General features: G+C 40.9%; 2 protein-coding genes across 4 annotated transcripts in view; one reads left to right on the top strand and one right to left on the bottom strand.

Moving 5' to 3' along the window:
• Positions 1–37: 37 nt before the first annotated feature.
• si:dkey-38p12.3 (rho guanine nucleotide exchange factor 15) lies at positions 38–17,057 on the bottom strand. Its single transcript, XM_035407651.1, has 16 exons — positions 16,601–17,057; positions 11,131–11,670; positions 8,164–9,198; positions 8,016–8,073; positions 7,796–7,854; positions 6,161–6,411; positions 5,764–5,924; positions 4,865–5,017; positions 4,435–4,564; positions 4,167–4,241; positions 3,393–3,485; positions 2,573–2,727; positions 2,319–2,483; positions 1,887–1,972; positions 1,681–1,785; positions 38–1,545 (listed from the first exon to the last, which is right to left on the bottom strand). Exons 2-16 carry the CDS (start codon positions 11,552–11,554, stop codon positions 1,373–1,375), a joined length of 3,123 nt encoding a protein of 1,040 aa, XP_035263542.1. The 5' UTR covers positions 11,555–11,670; positions 16,601–17,057; the 3' UTR covers positions 38–1,372.
• Positions 17,058–18,857: 1,800 nt separating this feature from the next.
• The window catches only part of hdlbpb (high density lipoprotein binding protein b), a 21,515-nt gene continuing 14,801 nt past the window's right edge, over positions 18,858–25,571 (top strand). The window contains exons 1-5 of one of the 3 annotated variants that reach the window (XM_035409478.1): positions 18,858–19,232; positions 21,918–21,999; positions 24,143–24,242; positions 24,603–24,751; positions 25,050–25,265. In XM_035409478.1, the coding sequence (XP_035265369.1) occupies positions 24,167–24,242; positions 24,603–24,751; positions 25,050–25,265 (441 nt within the window). In that variant the 5' untranslated portion in view covers positions 18,858–19,232; positions 21,918–21,999; positions 24,143–24,166. Of the gene's footprint in view, positions 19,233–19,310; positions 19,702–21,917; positions 22,000–24,142; positions 24,243–24,602; positions 24,752–25,049; positions 25,266–25,571 lie in introns of those variants that run through there. The other 2 variants (XM_035409476.1, XM_035409477.1) reach the window with 2 other exon arrangements.

The following is a 25,571-nucleotide window of genomic DNA, read 5'->3' as shown; positions in this document are numbered from 1 at the left end:
AGATATGCTTTGCCAAGGAAAAAAATACAAAAATAGATAATGTGAAAATGCTATGAAATTGTTTATTAATAAGTACACAATTAATCTCAATGAAAGGAAAACCATTCACATACCCACATGTTCATGGGTGGGTACACATCCATCCACACAGAATATCAACATCAGGGAGTGCTGTATCACCATATAGCCCTATACGACTGAAACGGACTGGTTGTCCAGGACTGGTTTTAAAACTAAATTATCTATATACAAATACAGTACATTCAGCAATGGTAAAGTGGTCAGTTCTTTTGATAATAAAAAGGGGAATTTTTATGCATTTCCCCATGAAATATATTATTGAGATACGAATGATTTATTCCTGCTTTATTTTACAAAAGTGTTTGTGTTTGTTTCCTTTACTGTAAGTAAAAATGCATAGGAATTGAATTGCCTAGTGTACCAGTTAGTCAACTCCAACATCCTATTCTGCAGGTAAAATTTGCATTAAAGTCACTGTTCATCTAGGGACAAACAAAAAAAAGGAAGAGCAACATGTACAGTATGACCAAGCAAGAGCTTTTTTTTTTATACATATTTTCACATAAAATACGGACATATTATAAAATAATTTATATAACACTTTATGGGAGTAGATGGTGAACTAGTTGGGTCAGATCGATTGTTACATGCAGCAAAACCTAGATCATTCTAGATAATGTTTTGTTTTGTCAAAAGTGTTTTCTGCAACTCAGGCCCTTCTATAAAATTCAACCCCAGGTGCTATCAAAGTTCAGAAAAGTGTAGTAAACCATAGGTATTCATTTACTAAGCAGTATCAGTGTTGTAACTCCTCAAAGTTCATTTTCCTACTTCAGTTATGATGTAATTTTCTGTTTCAAGATGTTTTCAAGTTCATCTGGTTAGTATGGATGTACAGGAATGAATGTATGGCGTGGGTGCAGTGTGTGCAATTATACTCCAATTGACACATGGGCAGCTGTTCATGTCCCATAAAAATGTGAAAAATTTGTTTCATTTACAGTAGGGCATTCCTGCAGAAGCACCAGTAGTGTTGGTTCCCCAAGACAGGCAAGGGTATGGTGTAAAATACATACACAATTTACAATTTAGGAACAAAACAAGTGTTCTGGCATTAGTGTTCAGTGTAATGAATGAATCAATGAATCAACCCACCCAACATTCTTTTCATACAGCATTCAGGAAGTAGTGTCCATCAAATAACTTCCCTTTTCCAGTCCCTGAGTGCACATTTGCCACATCCAATCGGTCCAAGTGTCTTCAAGCAGGCTGCATCTTTCTCTCCTGGGCTGAGGATGTTTTCAGCTTGGGATGGCATCCCAAGGTTATCATGTTTCTGGTAACAGTTCTGCTAAGGTCCAGACCTAAACTTAGATCCAAGGGAGAGGGTGCTCGCTGCCTGGATGACTCTGTACCTTTCGCGAAGGTTGCGCCTTCGAACGTGCTCGTTGGTAATCTCTAGAACGTTGCCCACAGGGAACCAGCCCTTTTGCCCATCAGACAGCCTGATGCCCTCATACCAACCTGGGGAGAACAGGAAGCAGGGGAAGGAGGGGAAATAAAAAGGATATATATAGAGATTAGAAGGAGGTAAAGAAGGGCAGAATGAGTGGAGAGGGAAAAGGTACAGTATACTTGGTACTCTTGTCCTCTACTCACCCTCATTACCCTTGCGAATAACATTAACGATTTCTGCAGGTTCCAGTGTGAGCTCATCTGCCTGCTGGGCAATGTATGGCTCTACACATTGTACCTGTGGGCAGTCTGGACACATACACAAACAAAGGATCAGCATCAATAATTTGGAGGATTGGGGGCTGGTAGGGTGGGTGTGTAAGTGGTATACAGTAGTAAGATATACTTACCCCAGTCCTCATACACAACCTCCTCTACATCTCTTTTTGGGTCATCAGGGTCAGGGAAAGCTGCCATCCACCTATGCATGTCTGACCTATACAGCAAACAGGGATGTGATATGGGAATGATGCTATTCTACTCAGCAGAGATGATTGTAGAGTTTCAGTACAATGGTGAATGAATCCATGAACATCAACAACTAGCTTTAGCACATAACCTTCTAAAGCTGACTTTGTGCCTTCATTCTATTCCAATTTTGTTAGATATACACCTCCAAACCTGCAAATACGAATGGGGCAAATGCATGTAACTTTTTTGGGTGAATGAATACCTACATACACTTTCACAACATGGTGAGTGCCTCTACTAGCTGTATGCAGTAAACTATTATAGAGAGAAGAGTGCACAGAACACACTGACACTGTGCAGACTTCACTCACTCGGTTGGGGCTTTCAAAAGACGCTCGCTGATGCGACCCTGGTGGTTCTCCAGCAGGATCAACCAGAAACAGTTATCGAAGCCTGGACCGGGAGAAGCCTCATCAAAGACCTTCACCTGGACCAGCGACCGGTGGGCATGGTCAATCACCACATACCGTTCTGAGCTGGAGAGGAGGAGAACAAGGGTTGAAACTCACAGCTAACTTTAAATCTAAATCTCTCTAAATCTAAATGTGGAAAGTAGAAAGCAGACCTCTTCTTGCTGGTAAGGATGAGGAGGTCATTGAAGAGGATAAGGAAAACTGGGGTGAATTTGGAACGGATATTGAATAGAGAGACTCCTTTGGCCATCTCCTGAAGATCCCCTTGTTTTGCCACAAAACGGTTCTGGGAAATAATGGGAATGGCCTTTGGACAGAGAGAAAAGAAACAACACACGCATTGACTTAAATAGTTGCAATAAATACAATATTCTTGTACATTTTATCGATATATCAGCATTTATTAACTCAATGATTTGGGCCAAAGCCGATTAAACTTCTCCTGCCCCCTGCATATTTATGTAAAAATGAACGTTCGTTATAAAACTGGGTATGGTCTCTGTTTAAACCACCACAAAATCAAGAAATTCTAAAAAGATCACGCAATTTCAGGATAACACAAATTTAAGAGATTGAATAACAGGTAGGATACATCACAATTATGCTTCATTGTGGCAGCATATTGATGTCTGCAAATGTATAAAAATACATTTCTATTTACATCAGTACTTTAAAGTTAATGAGAACTGTTAATACATATTCCATTTCAGAATTATAATTGTTGTGATACGAGTGTGTTGTAAATTAGAAGATTAACCCTGCCAGCATATCAATAACCCTTAATATACACTTAAATATGTTAACTGTTGTTTCTTACTGACTCCTTATATTTACTTTTTAATTGTGATGTTTCGTTCTATGTAGAGTAAAGAAAGAAATCTTCAATTGTATGGCACATAATGTCACAAAAATATAGACATTATGCACATCTCTGTAAGTTCACTGTGTTACCTGGCAGTGTCACATACGTACCTTTAACTTGTCAAACTCCAGGGTCTTGGCAATATGGATCAGCTCTTCCGTATGCTTCATCTTCCCCACCTCTGTATTGCACTCCTCAATGATCTATGGGGAGGCGGGGGGAGCAGTAAAGGGGAAGTGAATGCTAGGGATCCTTCAAAAGCCAGATAACCCATAAAGAGATAACCCATACTTCCATGTTTCCTGTTTTGACATCGCAGTGTACGTGTTGATCATCTTGGTACAGCTTGACACAATTGCTATCCATGTAGAGGATATTAATATATTTTTTGTAACTTTTCTGCCACAATTTTAAATGTCCAAACCACAACAATTTTTATATTAAGTGATAAGGAACAGGATAATATTCCAGTGGAAATTCTTCATCCCTGGGCCATGCTATGCCAACTTTATTACCATGTGGATTATTTTCTGGACATTTGACCATGTCACTGAACCTAGTGCTTCAACTAGATGCACCATTTTGGAGGCCCCTGAACATAAAACAGCAGAATCTTACAGGAATTTTTTTTGTGTGGTTTTTCCAGGAGATCTTCCAAATAAAAGGCTTCTCTTCTAATCTGGCTGATTCCGTCCCAGTTTTAACAGATTTCCTTTGTACGAAGTCAAAAGATTACTCAGTTTATCTCTCTCCTCACAAGAGGATATCCTTTGTTGTGATGGAGACAATAGACTGCAAAGTGACACAGATTTTCCAGAAGTGGAGGGGATTGTTTGCTCTGTGTAAGGCATGAGAGAGAGAGTGGGGAAGGGATGGTTTGTTACCTTAGAAACAGCGGCCAGGGCTTTGGAGGCAGTCTCCTCCTCCTTTGTCCCTTCTTGTGTCCGTTTAAGGATATTCTGAAGATAGAAAAAAGCCAGAAAATATTTTGATCTGACATGAATCAGCCTGTACAAACAAAAACTGTACAAGATTCATGTTACTAAAGCAACTGAATGAGAGCACCATATAGAGCTACATTTTATTATTCTACATCTACTGCTTTGTTAGTAAAGCATCTTCCCTGCCCTTCCCAGACAGAAGCCCCCTCACCTCAATAAGCATCTTGATGCGGGTGATACGCTGGAAGGGCAGCAACAGGAAAGACGTGAAAGGTAACCGTTGACACTGTGGTGACTCTTGCAGGCGGGAAATCACAGCCGCAAACTGTGCATTCTTCTGCCTGTGGCCAGGACAGTGGGGACACACCAGTCAATGAAATGATAACATGCCCTGAATGTGTGTCAATTGCGTGTAGCTACTGTCTGACAGAAAGGAGGAAGGTTCTTAAATTTTCACAAACAAAATATTGGTTTTCTTTTTATACAGATACACTATATTGACTAACCAGCTTCAGATGGATTCCAGATCACTGCAGTGTATAGTTACTCCATGTACCAAAATTATGTAACAGTGAGAAACCTAATGATTTGGCTCATGCACAAAACCTGGCAGAAATGTCCAGAATCTGTGTTCTGCTCACATAAGGTCGGAGTAGGTCTGATCCTGGTATATCTGGTTACGAACGTAGTCAATGTAGGCAGGGAAGTTATGCTGGGCATGGTAGTAGATGATGTCACAGATATCTGAGATCAGTATGCTTTTTTCTATCTGTTCCTCCAGGTCCGTCAGAAACCTGTCAGTAAGATGTGGGGACAGGGGAAAACAGAGAGAAAGATGCTAAATGAAATCCCGTTTCTTATGGTTCATTTTCACTAATGACTAGAATGACTACAGTGTCAACAAGACAACAGAAGACAAGAGGATCCAAACAATATCCAGTTTATAACTGGTGAATTAAGATGATTTGCCTTCAGGTAATATGCAGAGAGGTCAGAGCACTCCTTCTGTAGTCAGTGGAGACCAGCCAAAAATGCCTGTTCTACAGGGCCTATCCTTAATGTTTATGGGCTTTTTGTCTAAAGTTCAGTGGCAAGGGAATAGGCTACTTAGCAGAAGCAGCAAAAGTAAATGCTAGCCAAAAAAATACATGCCTGATATAACCATAGTAGATAATCAGATCATCTCATCAAAACAAAACAAATGTGGCTGTGAAATGTGACTGGTGGGAGAGTAACCTGATAGTAATCTAGATCATTGGCCCGCAATATAATTCAGCTGTGAGCTGAACAACTAAGGCTGTATTTGGTCACAGTGCTGCATTATGAACTGTGAGGGGAAAACCTCATGCATTCAGAAAGTCACATACAGATAATCACCCCATGCTTCCCTGCAGTTCAGATGTTCATAATGAGCTTAACCTTGAGATTTATGGAGACTGGCAATTAAATCCAGCATATGTAATCAAGTATGGGTTGCTATACACTTTGAGGACACAACAGACTCTTGTAGGCACTGACTGGCATCCCTTTCCTCTCTTACCTCTCGCTGACCTCACGCACGCGCACGATGTTGGAGAAGAGGGTCTTCTTCTCCCGGACGATGAGTGTGTCCTGCAGATCACGAGACTCCATAAAGTGATCCGTAAGCACCCGGAGGGAGCGCAGGTATGAGGCCTCTGAGGTCAGCACTTCAAACATACTCTGAGTTGTGCAGGGAAATAAAGTGCAGGACAGTGTTAACAGACAATCACTCTCAATCATTCATATCAACTTCATCACCAGATTCAAGAAATCAACATTTAAAAAAGCAGAAAAGATCCATTCATTCACATTATGGATTCCCCCTCTTTCGTCTGTGTCCCCTGCACCTCCCTCTTCAATTCCCATTTTGTTCAGCCTTAACTCCATTTCTATGTTCCCTTGTGTATCCTCCTCACCTCCTGGTGCTGCCGCTGCACAGGGCTGAGTGCCTGCAGGATGCCACTGTCCCTCACTGAGGGAATGTCCTGCCACAGCGTGCTCTGTGTGGAGCCCCCCCTGGCCCGGCCTCTTCCCTCCGGATCAGTCCCCCTCCGAACGCCCCAGTCCATTTGATAGTCCACGCTGGTCTTACTAATGCTTCGGCAAACTGTCTGCCGTTTGATCTCCTTGTGGATGACCGTGTCGCGATACGTCTGGTAAAAGGGCTCTGAGGTAGAGTTTGGCTGGGTTAGTGCTGTCCTGATTGCCATAATGTGAATGATATTTCTTAAAAGGCACATATAGTGCGCACAAAATTAGACAAAGACATCATGGAGAAAGTGGAACAGCTACAAACACAATTACTAATGTATCTCAAAAAGCCTGAAATTCAAACATAGAGTGAAAAAATGAAATGATTGTTATCCCAATTAAGAGATTATTCACTTAAAATATCATATCATACTGTACATTTATTGAAAGTATCTTATCATAAATATATTATGGTGGGCTAGAGCCACACCTAATTGTCGAGTGGGCGCACACACCTGGCTTACATTGGCAAATGAGCCCAGGTGTTAAAGGTGGGAGGGAGAGACTGGGAACATTTTTTTTACATTTTATACATTGCATTTAATTTGGCAGATGCTTTTATTCAAAGCAACGTACTAAAAGTGCATACCGTAGGCCCCTGGAGCAACTACAGAACAAAGGTCCTGAATGACTAATCTCAATGTGTCCAGCAATTCTCTCCCTCCCAGGGGTGTCACCCCACCTGTGACACATATCTTCATTATTATATCTATGATAAGATATCATACATCTAAGCAGGGTCCTGCATTTTTGAAGACCAGGTTTAAAGCATATGAGTAACCTGAAATCTCTATAGCCACTCTAGTTGAACACATGTTAAGGTACATAGGTGTGGTTAAGCAGAGTTCATCCTTGTATAGAGATTAACCAAAGGGGATTTATCACATTACTGGAATTAATGACAACAGCATTTTAACAGTGGAAGAAGCAAGAGACCTTTGTTGGAAGAAACATGCATGTGTGCCAAAGACGTGTCAGTAGTTTACTGAGAAATACTTAGAAACATTATAAATGACAGAAAGGCATATGATTGTGCATTAGTAGAAAAAATTTGTGATCGTTACACGGCTAGTTGAGATTATTCTGGTATAAAACGGAAAATTGTTAAGAACTACTGAACAGTAATTTCATGAGAAGGCAGAATCAGCATTTTGCCACAGTTAAAAGGAATTACAGGCTTCAAACCTGGTCAACGAAAAACACAGTGCCCTAATATCAACATAAGTTTAAACTGTGTTTCACCATGTACCCATTTTTAAATATTTTTCTAAAACTCAACAGAAATAATTAGAATATTATAACAATCTGTAATTTTAATACTATGTTTCAAATACTCGTTTGATAAAGCTGCACACAATTGTAAGAGAAACCTCATGCCATTAAGTGCGCAGACTTGATTTACCATATTGACATGTTTCTACATGTTCTACCATTCAGTGGCCATATGCAATGCATGTCTATCTTGTATTAGCTGTAGTGGAAGAATGACAGAGACAGTTACAATGCCACCGTATCCTCACCATCTTGGAGTTGAGTTTTCAGGTCCACAGACACTCCCCTTGATAGATTTTTAGGACCCCTGGTAAAGTAAACATTCAAAAGAACATTCAGAAGAAATATATCTCCATATCAAACTACACAATTTTCTGTACTACTGGAAATACAAATTGCTATTAAGGATGCCAAGGAGGATGATGGTGGTGTTAATGGAGAAAATCAGGGAAAGAAATATGAGCTTACAGCTCCTCTCCCAATGTGTCTTCTCTCTCTCTGTCACTCTCACCATCCTCCTCTATATCTGGGGAAAAAAGAGCAGCAGGAGCCAACACTAAGAAAAAGACAAAAGTGTTTAATCAATGAAAAAAGTGTTACAGAGTGCAATACCCACCGCTAGGTTGTTGAGTGGATGGAATAGACAGGGTGCTTAGGCGTCTGCCTTCTGGGCCAGATTTTGGGGGCTGTGGAGGGGGCCGGCAGGGAACGAGGGGACTTGTGGACCGTGGGGGAAGCCGGTGAGGCAGGCGTGGGCTGGACGGCAGACAGCGGTCAGCAGCAGGTTGCAGAAGGGGCGAGCGGTGAAAGGCAATCCGTTCCTCACGGGAGAGCTGGGACAGAGTGCTGCTCCGAGGAACACTGGCAGGATGAAGGCTCATGGGAATGGGGACCCGTGCAGGAATGGCTGGGGGCACGTCCTCTGTTCCCTGAGACAGAGGCGGCTCCAGCTCTGTATTGTATTCAGCATGAATATCTGTAGGACAGGACAGTCTGCCCCGGGAACGGGGTTTGGTGGTGTATTTAGCTGGGTTTATGGGTTTCATTTCTGATGCTAGATTTGGTTTTACCAAGGGCAACATAATTTCCTCCAGTGTGGTATCATATACCGAGTCCTCTTCCTCTTCCACAGTTGCATTACGAAGACTAGGAGGTAGAGTGTGGGAGATGTGGGGAATGTAGGAGGTCAACACAACCTGGGGCACATCAGTTTCCATTGACCTCCTCCTTGTTTGCTCGCTCATCATGATGTCTAAAACTTCCTGAAATTTTGCCCTCTCTGCCCTGCCCAGCTGGGCCCCCTCCTCCTCCACTCCTGAAGACCCACTTTCTTCTTTCTCTTCTTCTTCCACCTCTTCCTCCTCCTCCTCCTCCTCCTCCTCCTCTTCCATCTCCTCCTCTGTACCACTCCCTCCCTCGCCTTCACTTGGTTTTGCGCCTTTATCCTCCTCATCCCTGGTTCCATCCACTTCGTCATCCTCGGCCTCCACAGGAACCCACACCAGCCTCATTCCTGGCCGCTCAAGGTGGCATGGGCAACTGCAGTCCTTCTCACAATGGGGGTTATAAGTCATTTCCAAGTCCTGTTCTACCTCTGCTCCCACTCCACCATCCATCTGCACTTCCCTCTGTACCTCCTTGCCATCAGGTGCTGAAAAAGAGGGGGGGGGTTAACACAAGACATATTTAAAGGAAAACAGTTTGTCATTATTCTTCAGATTCTACAAAGGAGGGGACCAATCAATTTAAATAATTATAGGCCAGTCTTTTCATTGAAGATGTAACTGCTGTTAGTAGCAGCATAAAGAATTCTGAAGTGTACAAAAGCATCTTATCTGCTCAGATTCAAGCAAATGCCTCTAATCTCATTGGACGGTGCTTCATCCTACAACAAGACAATGATGCCAAACATACTGCTAAAGCAACAATTTACAAATTTCCACAAATTCTTGTAATAATTAAAAAGAATAAAAAGATTTTTATTCGATTCACCCCTCTTTCTTATTAGCCTTCCTGTTTGATGTTAGCCTACAAGAAAAAAAGCTAACTGTCAAAGACAAAATGACACCTTTTTCCTGCTTCCACCTGGGAACAACCTTTGAACTTCCAAATGCTTTTGACCATCTCTAATCACAGTTCTGTGTTACAGAGTCATTTCCTGCTGAGTCTGTTCCTACACGTGCATCCTGTGATACAGAGGCTCAGCTTCTCTGAACAACAGGAACCAAGAGCGCAGTACAGCATGCTCTGGCGGTAAATGAGTCCCAGCATTAAGGTGACTGCTGCATGTGTCAGTGAGTTATCATAAATGCCGATGCTTGTCAATGTGAAGTGCATGTCTATATTTCTATGCATTGTCACACTGGAATGGTGATTTGCACAATCCAGACATGCCACTGGTAGACATGTGACAGAGTGTAGCAGAGTGAAAGATTTCTAGCTATTAGATTTCGAGCTATTAATGAGCCAGAAATCTTTCTTGGTTTTATCCAAGAAGCTGCAATTCATCGTGACAGAAATTAAATTATTATTGGTTCTCATTTTTATTAAAAATTTTAAAGAATGACGCTTCAGGCTTTCTACCAATTTTCTTAAAACTTTAAGCACTCAGTATCCTTACATCCTGCTGTAAACATAATAAATCATGCGCCATCTCTGGTATGATCATTTTCTATTTTCCATTTTGTGACTAACTAAACATTACAATTCTCATTGAATGGAGATATTAGATTGAATGAGCTTTTATTATTATTATTTTTTAGAAAGTTATGACATTGTTCCACAAGAAGAGCCTTAAAAATGCTTTATAACTAATTTTAATGGTGTGGTAATGGAAATTGTTACATCCCTGTTGCTTACCCTCCAATATACCAAAAAAATCTGTTTCTTGTTGATCACCTGACTCAACCTGTTACCGTACCTGAATTAGTCACTTCTAGGCAAAGAAAACAGAACAATGCAGCAACAAAAACAGTTTGAGCCCAGCAATCAAAGGCATGTGGCTGGCTGTCAAAAATAGAAACAGGACATTTGCAGTCCATATGTAAAAACCACTGGTTACAACACATTCAGCACAACAGACATCAGGAAAATGTGATATTTTCTCATATAAGAAGCATGAAAAAACTTTATGTATCATAAGTATAATTTCATTGGTTTACAAATGACTACATAAATTAGAGTGGTTTTACTTCGGTTATAACAGTTGTATATATACTGACAGAACATTTAAGTGGTTGACATCACGACCATTCATTGCTTAAAGTTGTAACAGTTTACTGCTCAGTGACTGATCCAGCTGTCTACGTAAAATTGAACATATGCCATGATGCTATAACTAAAAAACAACAAGTGGGTGAAACTAAGAACTTCCTCACATGTCAATGAAAAGGATGCAGTGCACTAATTAAGGATACATGGTGACTTTCAGAGACAAAATGCCATGGCAGGATAAAAATATAATAATAGATACTGAGAATTAAAATCACAAGCTCCAATCACTTCCCAATCAAGTCAAGACCAGTAACATGACACCATTATACAGTGCAACAGAAAAAGGATGAAAATCATGTCAATGAACTACCTGATTGCCCTCCTTCCTCTCTGACAGAGATGATCACGTTCTCTCCTTGTCCTGGCACCTCCTCATTGGCTTCCTTTTTCACCATCTTTACCCTGCGACTCATCTTCAATGGTAGTGGTGGGGCCTGCACTCCCGTCTGGAGTATTCGTCGTGGTTTGGGTTTAATGGTGGGGGCCCTTTTGGGCCTTCCCTTCGACTTCATCTCCCCTGTGCGCCCTCCTCCATCCATGATTTCCTGTTCAGTGAACTTACTCACAATCTTCTTCACCTTCCCCACGTTTTTCGTTTCATTGCACTTCTTTGGCACTGCTGGACAATCTGAACCATTATGTGAGGGCTTGCTTGGCACAGGGGGCTTGGATTTGGGGACAGGTTTGGAGGACAGTGGTGTATGAGAGCGAGGGGCTGGCTCTGGGAGGGACATTTTGTTTGATAGATTCAGTTTCAGCTGTTCAATTCAGTTTGGTCCCTCTCTTCCACCCTTTCACTACACCAACCAGAGCGTTGGATCAAAGGTCACAAAAGACAAGTCATCCTCACCTGAAAGAAAGATAAAAATGTTTTAAAAAAACATTTTAATAATAAGAACTATGATTATTCCTGAAATAGGTACTGAAGTTATCTTCCTGACCCATTATCTCCTGAGCTTGTCAGGAACTTTCAGCCACTCCTCTTACTTCCTCACCCTGCTGTCCAATGTCCAACTGTTGTCAAAGTGCTATATTTACCTGAATATCTAATTTGAGAACACTGTGGGAAATTGTATCCGCATACTGTGTTTCATGTAACTATGTAAATTCTGTAAAACTACCAGACTTTGAAAGGTTATCCCTGGCACTTATGTGAAGCTTCAGAAAGTGTTATGACACCACTGGGCTAAGGATATTCACATCAGCATTTTTGTGTATAGCTGACACCGGCCCTTTTATATTTTGATTTCCTGAAATACATTAAATGTATTCCATTTATGCTTCACTGCATATCAATCCAGAATTAGCTTTTCCAGTTTTTGTTATATTTTCCACACAAATAGCATTGGACATAATAGCTCTTGTAACCTCTTGTCAAGTTATGACTGCATGCTGAGGGGATGGATATAGCAGTCATTACTTGACCTGCATTCAAAACACATAAATAAATGTTTTTGTGTAGTGATACTGTACCTGTGAATTATCAGAAATAGTAGACAGTTGATATGTAATTACTGATAGAACTCTAGCATCCTGGATATACTGCACCACCAAATGTATCTCAGATAATGAATATCTATGCCCCCCCTGAGTATTTTCAGATTTTAAATTGCTACTACTACACAGTTGTAAAACAATGAAGTTTATTCATTATGGGGTACAAATACAATATTTTAGGTCACAAGCCCAACCAAATATATATCACTTTGTGCTTACACTAATGTACACAGTCCCTGTGAGTGAAAGCAATTCATGGAAGCAATTCATGTCCAGTGCCAAATTCACTAGTCAGCTTAGCCCACATTCAGGACCAGGCCAGATTCGGGTCAAACACCCAATGACACTGTTTTGGTTTTACATTCCATATCAACATTTAAACAGAACTGTCAATCTCTTTCCAGTGAAAATAAGGCAAATACCAAATAAGGGAAAGCACCCCATTGTTGTCATCAGAAACTCTGAATGTGAAGGATGCAGTGATCTTGTGGTAGGGCCTGTAGTGGCTGAACAGTTAACAGCAGTAAACTCTGCTGCAGTCATAGGGCCATCAAAAGTCAGTGGGTGTGGTGCGTGCATGTTCTATCAGGTAATGACCAATGCAAACTTGCCTTTTGGTAAACATACATTTTTCAGTTCCATGTCAAGCAAGGAACTCCATTACTAGCAGCTTTTTTTAAAAAAGTAATAGAGTAGTTGCTCACACTGCTAATAGCCTGTTAATGTGTTATTGGTATACACATACAAGTCAGATATATCACAGTTCCAGAGGAAGACTTATAAACAAAACAGGATAAGTGTATACAGACAATCATTTACACCTATGTCTCAAGCAGGTGGGAAAAGGTATCTTATAATATAATGAGAACTTTGTCTTGGGAAACAAAGAATGAGAACTTTGATCCACACTTACATAGAGAGAAAGTTCTATATGAACAGTGCATTAATGAAATATGAAAGACACTGTTGTCTTAATTCATTCACCAGATACCAGAAAATAACCAGAAAAATAATACCACAAGATTTCTGCTCTTGGCTGTAACTCGGCAGTTCATATTTAATTTTTTTTCCAAATGCTGTCAGGCTAGAATTATTTGAGTGTCAAATTGAGTAGACCAGACCTTTCTACTGACACTCATTCACTTTCCCTATGTTTCCCTATGGGCAGCTACTGCGAACGTTTGTTAGCTATCAGGATTTTATTACACAGAGGGTCACACTGACTATGATGGACATATATCAGACAGTCTCACACAGACTGTGCTTAATATTCTAAGAGAATAATGTTCCGGTGCATGACTAAGAGAAGTTGTACCCTTGTTTTTTTCTATTCATCTTTCTGAAAAAACAGCACCAGCTTGTTTGACAGGTTCTCCCACGTGGCATTGTGTTCTGCCGAGAAAGGCTGTTGTGTTCAGACAGAAATATTATAGTCACTTGCATGAGTATGTGTTGGAAGCACATACTCATGCAAGTGAGCAGCAGTTCTGAAAATTCCTTAAATGTCTGAAAGAGAAGTGGAGGGCAATATGCTGGGATTGTCCACAATGTGTCTGTTCTCTTCCTCCATCCTCTTTTACTTACCCATTGAAGAGCTCTGTGAGCTCTCCCTATCCATACCCCCCTTCTTTTCTACCTCCTCTCTTATTTTTATTGGCTCTGTCACCATCCCCTTACCCACCTTCTGTCCACAACTGACCTCACCACCCCCTCTTTTCAATCGACTGAACATACAGTCCCTACACTCATACTTTTCTCAGTCACTCATCTATTCTGGTGTTTGTATTACTGCCTAATTGCTGCAGTTTTTAGAAAATGGCCTATTGAACCACAGTACAATTAAGACTCATACACCTGCTCAGAGAGGTTACTTTTCTTTCAGTGATTGAATCTCAGTTCCTTAGACCCCTTAATGCTCAACAATACCACAGTTAAATAGAAAGCACATTGTCAAACAATTACTCCACAGGGAATTCATAGGCATAAGGATATGCATGAGCACCCCAGAATGCGAGAGACAGGAAGTGAAAATGTGCCCTGATACCCATGCATGCATTTGCAGAACCTATAACGGTACAGTGCTGTGAAAAAGTATTTACCCCTTCCTGATTTCCTCTATTATCGCATATTTGTCACACTGAATGGGTTAAAGGCCATATCAGTTATAGGAAGACTACTCCCAACATGGTAAACTGAAAGACTGCAGGAATAAAAATAGCTTATCATTGCTTACGCAAAGTTGAGTCATCCCAGGTCTTACTAGAAGCAGGTTCCTATTCCAACCTGAAGTCACAAACTGTCAGCTTCCGCCAAGTACAGTTACCTACTTAAAGTAAAACCAGGAATTGCTACATATGACATATATTAACTTTCCTGTTTCTATTTCTATTTGCAAATTGCTAAACAATATACAGTACATCCAAGGATCCAGCGTGTCCCCACTCTCACTTTATTTCAGTTCTCAATGACTGAACTGAAAATATCAAAAATGCAATTAATTTTATTCAGAGAAAAAGCAGTATTTATATGTACTCAAGTACCTAAGTGATGTAAAGACCTGCTGGCTTATAACAATCTTAACTACAGTCTGCTGAGATATTGTAATGTATAGGGAGCATTATTTAATCAAACCTTTTTTGCCACACACTAAAACAAATATCCAACCATGTGGCTGTTCTAGGGTGTAGATACAACAGCCGCATGGTTGGATATTATACTGACCCAGGTTTAGTGCTGTCCCCTAGCACTAAACCTGGATCAGTACAATTTTTTGGTGTAATGGTTGGGGATAGGATTAAGTTTAGGTAAAGTGACCGGTGATTATTTGAAACTACCTGGAGCATAACAAGAGCAGGAGAAGACCATAATGAAGTACTTCATTCATCAACATAGAGGTCACAAGAAAGTAGATAAATCCAAAAAGCGACTAGATTCTTTCTTTTTCAAAATGACATTCATTTTATTGGAGCACATCTGATTATTTAAAATCAGATGTGTGCAGGAAGCTATGATTTTGGATATCATTTGTTAGTATCTCAGTTGGCAGTTAAATATGTTATTAGTAAGTCAGTAGTTTAAACATGAATATCATAAGCTAATGCTGTCAACTCTTTCATGGTGCCATTGCTGCAGCTCTGATTTCAGGATACCAAAATGGGTGTCATTGTGATAACTGTCAAGAAAATGTGACAGTCTGATACACAACATGATGGGGGAGATGCAAGGGAAGGCCAAGAATCAATTCAGGCCTCTAGATGACCAGTAAAGGACTGTTTTTGGCCGATGAAGATAGGCAGGTACAGTAAATCAGCTGTTGCTCTCTTTATGATTTAGTAAGCCAGACAATATTTTTCCCTTGAGTAATTCAAACAGTCCCTTAAACATATGGATCCACATGACAGTCATTCACTGAGTACCACTTGGTCAGACATTATCAAGAATGAACCCAGGGGATGTATCAGTCTTTATACTTAGACCCACGTGCCAAATCCTATACCTAAACGGTAAGTACAGAGCAAATATATGTTGACAAATACCGAAGGACAATTATTTGTACAAAAATAAGGTGTATCCTAGAGTACACAAGTACAGCCCCATTTCCGACAGGAAAAAGGAAAATGTGGTTGCCCAACAGGAAAACACAGCCAGGGAAATAAAATATTTCTGACGACATTAGTAATCTTACAAAAAAAAGAATGCCACTGGTTTGCTAAGAAGATCAGTAATGGGATAATCTCTAACACAAGGGACGTGTGAAAGTGTGAATACAGCAACGGCAATCAAGCCAAGGTTTTCTAGTAAATAATTTAACGAATGCAATTTATTTGCTGACAGCCCCGTTAAGCAGAATTATAAGTGGTTAAAAATAATCACTTAAGGTAAATTTTGAGGAATGACAATACAGATTTTCTCCTTTAAGTTGAACTGCCCCAGAACTAAAATCGAAACCAATGCATATTTACAAAATAAATATATATACTTTTGGTATACACACGATGTCAATGTGCCATGGTGTGCCGCTGAAGATTTATATGTATGTATACCTTATGTGTCTTAAGTAAGACTAATGCCGAATTGTATGTTGGTAAGTGACGTCTGACAGGCTCGTGACAATGGTCATTCATTCAAAATAACATTTACAAGGGAACACAGATCTTCAGCATGCATCTTTAAGCAGATGTTTGTTTACATATAAGTGAACATCTGCTTTCCTTATATGTTCATCGAGTGTCAAAAAATAAGACATGAAAATCTATCACGAGAAAAAAACATGTTACACTCACCGAATCAGTCATCTCGCACACTTCCCCATTCCAAAAGTAGGCAACTCGTATAATATCGTCGCTTTGTTGCCTCGGTATTTAAAACATCAGTGTGAAAAATCCGAAGTTGTTGCCTTTTCTTAGAAGTTCTTCCTCCCTCGATACACCCGGTAATGGATATAGTACTTAAAAAACGAATCAGTATCAAAGGAGAGACAAAATGAAGATTTTTATTATTTCTAATTGACTCCGTTCACGTACCGCAACAGAGTTTCTAAAAAACCAATTCGCTCAGTAATACTGTAGTTGTTTCATTTTAAGTCCAACCTCCGTGGAGTTCTTTTCAATGATTTCATGAGGCTGACCACCAGCCCTTTGTTTCATTTGATGTACTTTGTTTCCTGCCACTATCACTGTCGATTTGCCGTATGGGATAGCCCCAGGAATTGATTCCCTCCCTTCTCTTTTCGCCTCTTTCTCTTTCACTCCGTCTGTGTGTGTGAAAGGGGGGCAAGAAGGAGGGGCCATGTATTGTGTAGATGTAGGTGTGGTAGGCTGTTTTACCTAAGCAGACATAGCACAAGTTTATGGTGCGTTTAATCATTAAACCCACGGTTTTGCATAGAAATTTGAACCTTTAAGCCTGTTTTTTTAATCTTTAAAAGCAACTTTTTGGTATAGGTTATACAATTGATAATTGCATGTAATAGCTCTAGCTTATTTAAGTTGTGTATTTCATATAGGACACCAATTCATGACAAAACGTTTCAAAAAATGTTTATACATATACGCGTATTTACATAGGGAATCGCTACGTGTTTGTGAAACAAAGCAGTTTAGTTTCTAAACTAGGAAACTGCATCGCTTTTGCCAGTTGAGCAGGTGCCCAGAGCTGCTCGTTGAGGATTGGCCAGGTTCTTCGTCACTACTCAGAACACGCCCCTCTGGCGTCTGTCTGGTCCGTTTCATTCATTGATTCATCTTAAAGAGACAGATGGATAGATGGGGACTACCAAATGTTAGTGAAAGAACTGAATGAAATCAAGGTTACGGTTGAAAAAGTATTTTACATTTGTGCTGATTTTGTCTAGAAACTCACAACTTAACCGGAAGTAGCCTATGCGAGATGAATGACAGTAATAACCTTAATAGTAGCGTAATAGTGCGTGTGTGAAAGTCGTTTTCTGTTGTGTTGGTATATATAGTCGATAAGCAGTTAAAGCAAAGTTTAAACATGCGCCTGTACATTATGTTATTATCTTGAATATAATTAAATATTTTTAAACTCTGTTACGGAACTTGATAAAGATTTGAATTTATTTGTTGACCCCTCACAGATTTATTGATCGAGGCTATAAATGCGGAGACTATTTAAAAGTACGTCTCAGGAAGAAGTTCTTATTGTTTCCTAACACTAGTTTGTGAGCCATTTTCAATTCATACGAGAAATGTTATAATAATACAATTTGTATGCACGCTTTGTGTGCAAGTTGTTAGTTTCAGTTAATCTCATGAGAAGACATTCGGGAGTAGCCTACTATTGCCAATCAATAAAGCAAGCATTACCTGAAGAAACTAGACAGAAGCGGCCAAGATAAATGAAAATAAATGCCATAGATGGGCTTATGTCGGCTACTTAAATACTCCCATATGAAGCTGCACAATCGAGCCATTAACTCCTCAGTGACACACTATCCGACACACTGTTTGGGGGGATGTTTCTGTGAACATCGGATTTGTAGGCTACTGACAAAACTAATTAAAACCTTAAAAGCTACATATGTCTACTGATTAAATTGTGAACATGTGTTCAGTCAATTTATTCCTAAACTGGAAATGGCTTTGCCAGATGGAACGAAATAGTATTCGTACGATTTTATGTTTTCAGCACTAAGGACAGCGTCGTTGCTGCTCTGTGTCTATTCCCCGCAATAAGCCCTCCATGGGCTATTTGCTGCATCCAGACTTTGCTGCATTGAGTTTTTTTATACGAATCTTTGTTCAGCATGTGAATACACTTTACTAAATTACTATAGCGTATTATTATAGCAAGGCCCAAAACCTCATTGAATACCTGAAAAATATATTCTAGCCTATAGCCTACCCTTATTGCCATTACCATTATATAAGGGAAACTTACCTTTATAATGTCGCCACATTAAAGTACCTGGAATACAACTTGAAGTGTATGTTTTGAATGGAAAGTAGTTCCGGTCATTTGGCATTTTCCGAACAAGTTCGACGTATGGTGGTGTGGTAAATTGGCATGCTTTCACAACAATGATGGAGAGTTTGCAACCAGGTGAAGAAGCGCATTAAAATGTTTATGAATTCACCTTTAAACTAAATAACGTCGCATTTTAATTATCTTGATCAAAAACCAATGGAAAATGTTTTACTGTTGGAACTGGTTCTACTAATTACGGTTGCCAGTTCGACAATTCTTTCAGTAAACATAAACGGCTTGTGTGGAAAACAAGTGGTGTTTCCCTGACGGTACAATAAAGACAGCACGTCGATGTGCGTGGAATCCCTGCGCGGCAATCGTAAGGGAGCTGCTACATATCGTGAGTGTGAAAGTGCGTAAACGGTTCGTAGCTTGCTCGCTGTCAAACGGGGTGGGAAAGGATTTCCTACAGTCTATGCTCAAAAGGTGAGGAAATGTCAGACCTGTCATTATTGCAAGCATTACGAGCACACATTCAAGGCAGTATTTATTTTGTATAGTAAGGTATCCACAGTGGTATTGCATTTAAAGTATTGCGATTGTTTATGGATAGCTAATGAGAAATGATGACATATGAAGCCAGTAGTAGCTACTGGAATTGGCATTGTGCTAGCTAACTTAGCAGCTAGATACTTAAGCTAGCTAGACTAGCTAACCTGCTGGGCTTGCAGCTTGCCAAATTGAGGGTTTAATGTTGGGCCTTGCTAACTGATCTCGATAACAGCGAGCTACTCTTTTGCTGTGTAACGTTATTTGCTGTAATGTAGTTGATGGTGTGTGTTAAATGCAGGAATAGCAGTTTAGATGGTGCAGTTAGCTGATTTGCTAGTTGCGTTGGTGAAGCTAGCTGCTACGTTAACTAGACTAGCTGTCTTGCTACAAGTGAGCGTGTAGGGTGAGTTGGGTGTTATTGAATTTTTATGTAAAATATCAAGCGCCAGCCAATGCACAATAGTCTGAAAAGCTAGCTACGTTGCTAACTGCTATTGGCATACAGTACGCTTAGAACTTAAACTGGAGCTATGCTTATGCAGCTATTTAGAAATCAGAAATGCCTTAGAGGACAGCCCACTCTTTAGATTGCTAACATGTTATTGATAGCTGCGTTAGTTGACATTATATCAAGGGACTTACAATGCAGCTACATTTAACTTGGCTATACCTGCTATGCCAAGAATAAACTGGTTAACATTGCTAACTTAGATATCGGCTATGTTGCTGGCAAATTTAGATCATCTTAAGCTGCTGTTGTGTAGCTAAATTAGCCATCTGATACAATGTGTAATACAATCGTACGCATGCCAAGCTTTCTGGAAAACAACACCACAAACCTAGCTTATAACACAGTCTATTGTTTTTTGGATTTAACTATAACGGAGTTTAGAAATGTTGCTGTGCTGTGTTCATGCATTTAATGTAGACTATAACGTTAGATGTAAATTAACGTTATAGTGACGTTGTATAGGTCTATGGCTGTGCGTGTGTACATACGATAACTTCTATGTTTTTTTGTAGTCATGCTGCTGTTAAATGGGCGTGAAGAAGCGCGGTGAGCGTATAGACATTATGCTAAATAAGCTAGCTGTTGTAAGAATGGATATGTAATTGACCGTGATAGCATGGACTATTTGAAGAATTAATCATTGGAACATTAAGTTAGTTTGCTGATGAGGCTGTTGTGCGCTGTCCATGGTGCGTTATCCTTGATATGGAGTGAGAGACTATTGTGATGAGAAATGCCTATAATGTTTAATTATCTCAGATATATAAATTGACATTCGTGGTGCATTGGTAAAGTTGTTTTCTGCACTAGGGTCTTGTTTTGGGAATGTGGTCTCAGCTGCGTACAATTCCCTGTAGTGTGTCTCTTTTCTGCTCGTGGTATTGTTAGAAAAAGCAGCTAAGCTTCCAAGGATTGTCTGAAGTATTTACTGAAGTTGTGCTATGCTGGTGTAGTAGGTTTATGGAGCCAAAAACAAATCAGATGAATTCCAGCATGTGATGCATTTAGTGCATCATGATGCAAGTATTTATTAGCACAAAGCGTAGGCTCACACAATGCCCTAGAGCCTATGGCAGGTTTTCTGACTGAGGTCACAGGCAATGCTTTTGCGCTTCCAGGAGCACAATTTTCCCTCCAAACACTGCTGCTGGAGCTGAAAGTGCCCCTTTGAAATTTGCTGATGTCGCTGTTGGTTCAGAAGGCAGGTGCTGGTGGGGCCTGTGCTGCAGCGGTGGAGGTCCCCACAGGCCGGTCCATTTCTTTACACAAGCAGAGTCGCTAATTAGCCCCTCAGTCTCCAGGGTGTGCAAAGGAGGCTATCCATAGTCTGATCTTTTTCTGAAGCCTCCCACCTGGTGACAGCAGGTGCCTGGAGGCTGGGGATGGGAGGCAGGAAGGGGAGGGGGGACGGTGTGGGGGTGGGCGTGGTGCCCTCCAAGGCCGAGAGCTTGTTTTCAATGCAGTGTCAAAGGGGGCTTCTGTTGTCAAGGGAATCGTCATTAGGTGTAGGATTTAACTGCACAACGTTTTGTGTGCGTGAAATTTGAGTGCAGAACCCTGATGCTTTGTTATTACTGGTGGTTTTCCAGTTTTTTTCAGCTGAAGAGAGAGAGCAAGTGGTGTAAACAGGAGCACAGGGCAGGTGCCATTTGATGAGCAGAGTCAGTGTGATTTTGTTTTGGTATTCTATAGAATATTGATTTTACTTTAGAGTTACAGTGATGGAACATGTTTGATAGTGGATTGGCTAATGGGGACAAGCTTGCTGGTGCATGGCATGCAAACATGTCACAGAGGGAAGCAAGCAGGGCTTCCACAAACCAAGCAGGCTTTCATAGAAATGTCATAGACTGAGCTATGAGGTGGATTCTCCATGCTCATCTGGATCACCATTTTATTACCTGTGAAAATTATTACTGGTTCCTTAGCTCCTTTATATATGAAGGAGTCAAGATGCACCATGCTTTCAATTTAGCCTGTGTATTATGCAATTAGGCTATATGGATATTTAGAGAACCACGTAAGGTGATTGAAGTAGTTTTAGAACCTGAAGTATCTTCAGAACTTTTCCAAATAGCTGTCAGTTTGTTCTGACTCTCTCCCTGTAGGACTGACCACAGAAACATACACTGAAGTGCTTTCGGTAGCCTCCTTCAGGACGGACCCTTCTGGTTACTGACCTTTTATCAGGTGAGTATGAATTAACATGGGGAGCGTCTTGGAGATTGCATCCTGTGTGATTATTTCATACCACAAAAATATTTCAAAGGCTGCAAAAAAATGTTTTTCATCACATAATTTAAAATGGACCTGCCCAATCCCTGCTCCATGTCATTCTTATTTCCACCCTTGAACTGAACCACGTGTTTTATGTGCTTTTATCCACCCTCCAGCTGTGTTTTTTGTGGGTTGTCCATGGGTACCCATGGATATCTGAACTGGTGCAGGACTCTCATGGCCTGTCTGATCATCTTATCATTGCTACACTGATGACATACAGCACAGTACACTGGTCTTTGCTAGTATCTCAGCTTTACTACAGGACAAGTCGAGCTGGATGGCAAACCATCAGCTTAAGCTCAACTTGCTAAAACTGAGGTGCTGCACTTTCCAGCCAGATTGGCCCTCCTGCTGGACCTTTCACTTACACTGAATGGCACACACAGTGTCATCCTCTTCATCTGCTGCTGGGTATCCCAGAGCGGTGCTCGTGAACAAGCTGTTCCTCTCCGAGAACCTCGCAGCGGCATTTTGGGTTTGCCCATTCTTCCTATGCAACTTCCAGAGAATCTTCCCCTTCCTCACCACCTTCTCACCCAGCCCTTGGTTCTGGCCCTGGTCATTTACCCCCAGGAACTACTGGAACTTCCCTCCTCATTGGTCTCCCTGTCTCTGCCATCAGATCTCTGTCGCTTATCCAGATCACTGCTGCTCATCTGATCTGCAGTCTCCCCAGGCTCAGCTATGTCGCTCCCCTTCTCCATCCGCTGGTTACCTATATTGTCTCACATCAAGTTCAAAAACTTGGTGCTAGCCTAGGGACTAAAGGGACTGCTCTGTTGTATCTTCAAATCAGACCCTACACACCAGCCATACCTCTCTGTTCTGCTACCTCTGGATACTTGACTCTCCCCCTCTGCATGCCTGCAATTCCAAGTCTATTTTGTTTGTTCTGGTTCCCCTGAGCTAGAATGAGCTTTACACTGTGGTCAGGACACTGAAACCCTGCCAGTTTTTTTGACCCAGGCTAAAGACTCTTCAGACTACACCATGGCTCCACTGACATGGTGGTCCTAATTTTTTGCATTTCCTTTTGGGATAAGATTGTAGGTTTTTTTAGCTGTGAAAATGTAAATTATCTGTACAGTGGTATGTGCTTTTATGTAAATGACTAATTGTTAGTTTGTTCAGTTAACTTTACACGTACAGGCTATAATGCATCTTATGTGTCTTTTTGGTGATATTGCATTCCTGAGTCTAACACAGATGCTCTCCACTTCCTGTAAGTTGGACTGTCTGCTAAGTGATTGAAATGTAATTGTAATGCAACAAAGTGGTTACAGGAGTCCAGGGAGTAATTTCTATAATAGTCCAAATGACTAATTTCTGTAAACTGCGGCAATCCTTTTAAATTTGGTATTTAGAAGAGGTTTTTAAGCCCAAACTTAGTTGAATCTTCCTCATTCACAGACTTCCATTCATTCTTAAATTAAGCCTTGGGGAGCCTTTTTGATTCACAAATCAAAAGTCTAATATGCACAAAATGTAGTGGATGGTTGTCATTGTCAGGTCAAAAATAATTTCTCAAGTTAAGAAGACTCATGAATAACATGAATTTTTAGGGTGATTCATATTCTTTATCCCTCCAACTAATTAGTAATCTTCATACTAGCCTTCTATACTTGCTCTTCACTACTTGCTACTGTTGGATAAAACATTTTTTATATGAACAGAGAATGTGTTTTACCTTAATATTTATTATGACAATTTTCTATTGCTTTTTGATAAGTAGATTGAAGAAAACCATTAAAAAAGTGCCAAAGTACACACCAAATACATTTCTTTTTGAGGTGCTTTTTCAGCATTTGTGATGTCTCATGAGTGTGCTGCTGGAACTGACTTACGATTGAGAGACAGCTGTCGAGTTGCTGTACAACAGTAGACACATGGCTGCGGTGGGTCGGTGGAAACCAGGCTAAAGAAGAAATACATATTAGCCTATGGCATTGTTTTAGTGGGAAGCCTAAGAGCTGTGTCGTGTGTACTCGTTTGTACTCAGTGGACAGCCTTGTGTCGGGGGCCCTGACTGCTTCTGTCTCCCGTACTCTCTTAGCGGAATAGCGGATACCCTTGAACCATGAGCTCGGTTGCAGTGCTGACCCAGGAGAGCTTCGCTGAGCATCGCAGCGGGCTGAGGGATGCGGAGATCACAGGTATGACAGGGAAACAGGGAAGAAGTATGGGGTCAGGTGTGTGAAGAGTTTTATTGATTGATTCATTGAAATACGAGTAAGTTCAAGCAGGGACATCATCAAGTATCAATCTTCGAAGCAATCAAGGAGAACACAAGAAAGCTAAAAAGCTTATTTACATTATGGTCCTTAAAGTGGGGAGGAGGGGCCATGGCAAATTGGCCTGCTTCCATAGTTCAACAATAATGTCATTTACAATCTAAAAATACATATCATCAATAATCAGTGGAACCAGCCACATGCAGGGTGGAAGGATGAAGGGTGGGTGGCAGTGAGCAATGCCCTGCACACAGTCAGTACAGGGTGCCTCACTCTTTGTAGGTGGAACCCCAGAGGATGAGGCCTACATCCCCACCTATTTGGAGGCCTTCCCCCCACTCCCTGAGAAGGGAGCACCGGGGGAAAAGTCGGGTGAGCCCACAGGAGCCTGGAGCAAGATTCGCCCCATAAAGGCCTCAGTCATCACACAGGTGAGAAGCAGATCAATAGTCATCATATTCTCTGTATATAGTACAGTAATAAAGTAAAGTAGGTCAAAGATATCTTGCTGTGGCCTAACTAAACTGATTTTTCCAATACATTTTCAGTTTTGTAAATGAAAAATACGTACAGTGTAAACGATATAAGTCCTATTGGATACAGGATTTTGCTCAAAATAAATTAACATTATAAATTAGATGGATTATATGTAATAAAATTCATGAAAAATTTTGCTTGAACACTTTGAAACTCTTTGACTTTCCCACCCATCTCCCTCCGCTCCCCCAGGTGTTTCATGTCCCCCTGGAGGAGAGGCGTTACAAAGACAACAGTCAGTTTGGGGAGGGCGAGGAGGCCAAGGTGTGCCTGGACATCATGCAGAGGACGGGGGCTCACATTGAGCTGTCGCTGGCCAAGGATCAGGGCCTGTCCATCATGGTGACAGGCAAGCTGGACTCCGTCATGAAAGCGCGCAAAGAGATCGTCGCCCGGCTGCAGACGCAGGTGAAAACTGCTTCTGATTTCACCTTGAATAGGTCAGCCTAGCTAACACAAAACTTTCTCACAATGTGGCTGACATGTAGTGGCAATGTCATAACACTGACAGAACATTCCAGTAACATTGTGAGAACATTCTGTATTAGCTGGGAGGGTGTTCCCACTGGTGTGGCTTGTCTGGTATTGCTTGGATCTGTTTACTGTCTGGGCACCCACTGTCCCTGCTGCACATTCTCGTGTTATCTCTTATTTTGGCTGAGATTGGAGGAAGCAGCTCTTGATAATTGAGTGTTGCCCCTCCTACACTGACTG

This window comes from Anguilla anguilla, chromosome 3 (genome assembly GCF_013347855.1).
Source record: "Anguilla anguilla isolate fAngAng1 chromosome 3, fAngAng1.pri, whole genome shotgun sequence".
Lineage (NCBI taxonomy): Eukaryota > Metazoa > Chordata > Actinopteri > Anguilliformes > Anguillidae > Anguilla > Anguilla anguilla.
The sequence above is the reverse complement of the archived record's forward strand: the minus strand, read 5'-3'. Positions and strand labels throughout refer to the sequence as shown.

Coding starts and splice junctions, on each gene's coding strand:
- si:dkey-38p12.3 (XM_035407651.1), bottom strand. CDS start 11,554: ATGTCCCTCCCAGAGCCAGCCCCTCGCTCTCATACACCACTGTCCTCC. Junction 1,973..2,318: donor CTTTTGAAAGCCCCAACCGA/GTGAGTGAAGTC, acceptor TTTGCTGTATAG/GTCAGACATGCATAGGTGGA. Junction 1,786..1,886: donor GGTTGTGTATGAGGACTGGG/GTAAGTATATCT, acceptor GTATGTGTCCAG/ACTGCCCACAGGTACAATGT.